Source organism: Formica exsecta, unplaced genomic scaffold, assembly GCF_003651465.1.
Source record: "Formica exsecta isolate Colony F162 unplaced genomic scaffold, ASM365146v1 scaffold589, whole genome shotgun sequence".
Classification (NCBI taxonomy): domain Eukaryota; kingdom Metazoa; phylum Arthropoda; class Insecta; order Hymenoptera; family Formicidae; genus Formica; species Formica exsecta.
Window position 1 is genome coordinate 69,118 of NW_021853163.1, and position 2,459 is coordinate 71,576.

The 2,459-nt window shown below is 30.2% G+C and overlaps 1 protein-coding gene across 15 annotated transcripts in view; it reads right to left on the minus strand.

Moving 5' to 3' along the window:
- Positions 1 to 486: 486 nt before the first annotated feature.
- The window catches only part of LOC115242262 (synaptotagmin-2-like), a 65,355-nt gene continuing 63,382 nt past the window's right edge, over positions 487 to 2,459 (minus strand). For 12 of the 15 annotated variants that reach the window (XM_029818409.1, XM_029818414.1, XM_029818415.1 and 9 more), the window contains 2 exons: positions 1,612 to 1,784; positions 487 to 835 (listed from right to left, as the gene is read on the minus strand). In XM_029818409.1, coding sequence (XP_029674269.1) covers positions 629 to 835; positions 1,612 to 1,784 — 380 coding nt within the window. In that variant the 3' untranslated portion in view covers positions 487 to 628. Of the gene's footprint in view, positions 836 to 971; positions 1,195 to 1,611; positions 1,785 to 2,459 lie in introns of all 15 variants that reach the window. The other 3 variants (XR_003885030.1, XR_003885031.1, XM_029818418.1) reach the window with 3 other exon arrangements.

Genomic DNA, 2,459 nt, shown 5'->3' on the forward strand with positions numbered 1-2,459 from the left:
TATGTTATGAAACTTATAAAAACCATCTCTTCTTTCAATTTTGACAAAAGAATTCGAAAGCAAAGCAATTTAAAATTTCAACATCAAAATGGCGATAACTTGAAAATAACGCATTTCCGGACCTATGTTCATACTAACTTTATTTCTCTAAAAAAGATAAAAAAGGCTCCAATATAATAAATATAATAATAAACAATTATTGCCCTTTGTTTATTATTTTATTTCTTGTTTTTGGGTCCCCAATCACGTCTCGAGCGATTAATCTCCACTTTTGAAACACCCTGCATATGTATATATAAAAAAATGCTGTTTCAAAATCGTTCACGCTATTGTATAAAGTGAAATTCTTTTAAATATCAATAAAATTAATATTAATACTAATAATTACTAATTTTTTTTTCAGTTAATCGCAAATAAAGACTTAAAGTTTAATTTACAAAATCATCTTTGGTCGCGCGCTACAAGTATACATTTTTTCTCTGTCTCTTTCAAAATAGAATTAAATTAATAATAAATATATAAAGCCGTGCATTTGTGCACTTATAAAAGCGCGCGTAAAAGTCGCTGAAAAATAACAATGTTTTATATACATATATATACATATGTAATAATATAACGATGGCTTTTATTATTTCAAAGTGTGCCACACGCTGACAAGTTTCCTTGGATTTTGAAGCACCGCGAACCAATGCAACCTTTCTGTTGAACCTCTCACTCCTTTTCCAAGTGCTACTTTACCGATGGAGGTATTGGAAAAGTTTCTGAATGAGCTGACAGAATCCTCGCTATCGCTCGCATGATCGACAATATTGGTGGGTGATCCTCCCGATAAAATCTAGAATTTTTGGAAAGCGAGATACAGCTCTTGTATTGTGATATAATACCCACAAAGAATATTCTTATTCTATACTATTCAAAACAGCGAATCATTTTAAAATTTATGAATTTTGTAGATTTTTAAGAGGCCGTACCTCTGCTTCGGGTGTCGGTGGATAATTTTTCTGAATGCATATTAAAGCGTGAAACCAACTTTGTATAAAGTGACTAGGGTGACATATCCCGCTCCATCAAATTGTCTGTTTTGAGAAGATCAAAATTAGGTGCAAAAATTCTAAAAATGTCATGATCTTCCACGGAAAAGACAGAAATGGGGCGAAGAATGTCACTACAAGACTTTGAGGCCAGGAACTTTTCCTATAAAGTGAAACCAGAAATATTGCTCTACCTCAAGGAACTCATTGTCAGTTATTTTGCATTTTGTAAAATTTTGAATAAATACTGCCGATATTCTCATTATTTGTAAGAGGAGATTGTTCGATCAGAGTTTGCTCATCACGTTCGTGATGTATGTATCAGTGTGAAGTGTATATGAGAGATAAACTGCTTGAGATAATTTGCCAAAGGGGCGTCAACACCTTATTTTGAATTAATAGCGTGCGCGCTATTAAAAAATCGACAAAATTTACAAGTTTTAAAGTGATTTCTTAATTGTTTTAATAAGTAATTTATGTAACACTTATACACATACACACATGCGTACACAAAATAATAAATATATTTCTTTACTTAAATTTGGAATAATTGTTGGAAACTTTTATATGTAATTTTCACCTTGTTGCAAAGCACGATTAGAAACTGGACCGTATCAAGTTGAGTGATTGGCAGATCAAACGTTAAAGTCTCGTTAAATTCAGGCTGCACTACAGCGTTCAAGCATTTAGTTTTCTTTTTTCTTATATTTTTACCTGTCTTTCCGTTCAACATTAATACTTTAATGTACGGATCTACAATAGACATCAATTTGTTTAAAATATTTTTTTTTGCGAAGCAAGATATACATATACAGGGTGTATCAGACCACCCGTGCCAGCCGAATATCTCGAAAACCGAGAACAGCAGACAAAAATATTTCAGACAAAAGTTGAATGATTTCAAGGGGGCCACATGATAAAAATATGAACTTGACCTTGAGTGACCTTTTCAAGGTGAGGTCAATGTGATCGATGTTTTCTTAAATGGAACCATTCATTTTTTATTGCATATTCTTGTAGCTTATCTCGAAAGCTTTTAAAACACTATAACAAAGTATTTTTTTATTAAGTACTTTTTGAGTTATTTTATATCTTAATCTGACATATTTTGATATAAAAATTAAAATATCTCGTAAAATATTTAGTTTTCGATAATCTTACCGTAATACTTTTATGTACAGGATAATGAGACAAATCAATTGCTGTAAAAAAATAAACAAATAATTGTTAAAAAAAATACATTGTAAATAAGTACATACTTTTCCTTAAAAACAATTATTTTCTTTATACCAATTGATTTGTCTCATTATTCTGTACATAAAAGTATTACGGTAAGATTATCGAGAACTAAATATTTTACGAGATATTTTAATTTTTATATCAAAATATGTCAGATTAAAATATAAAATAACTCAAAAAGTACTTAAT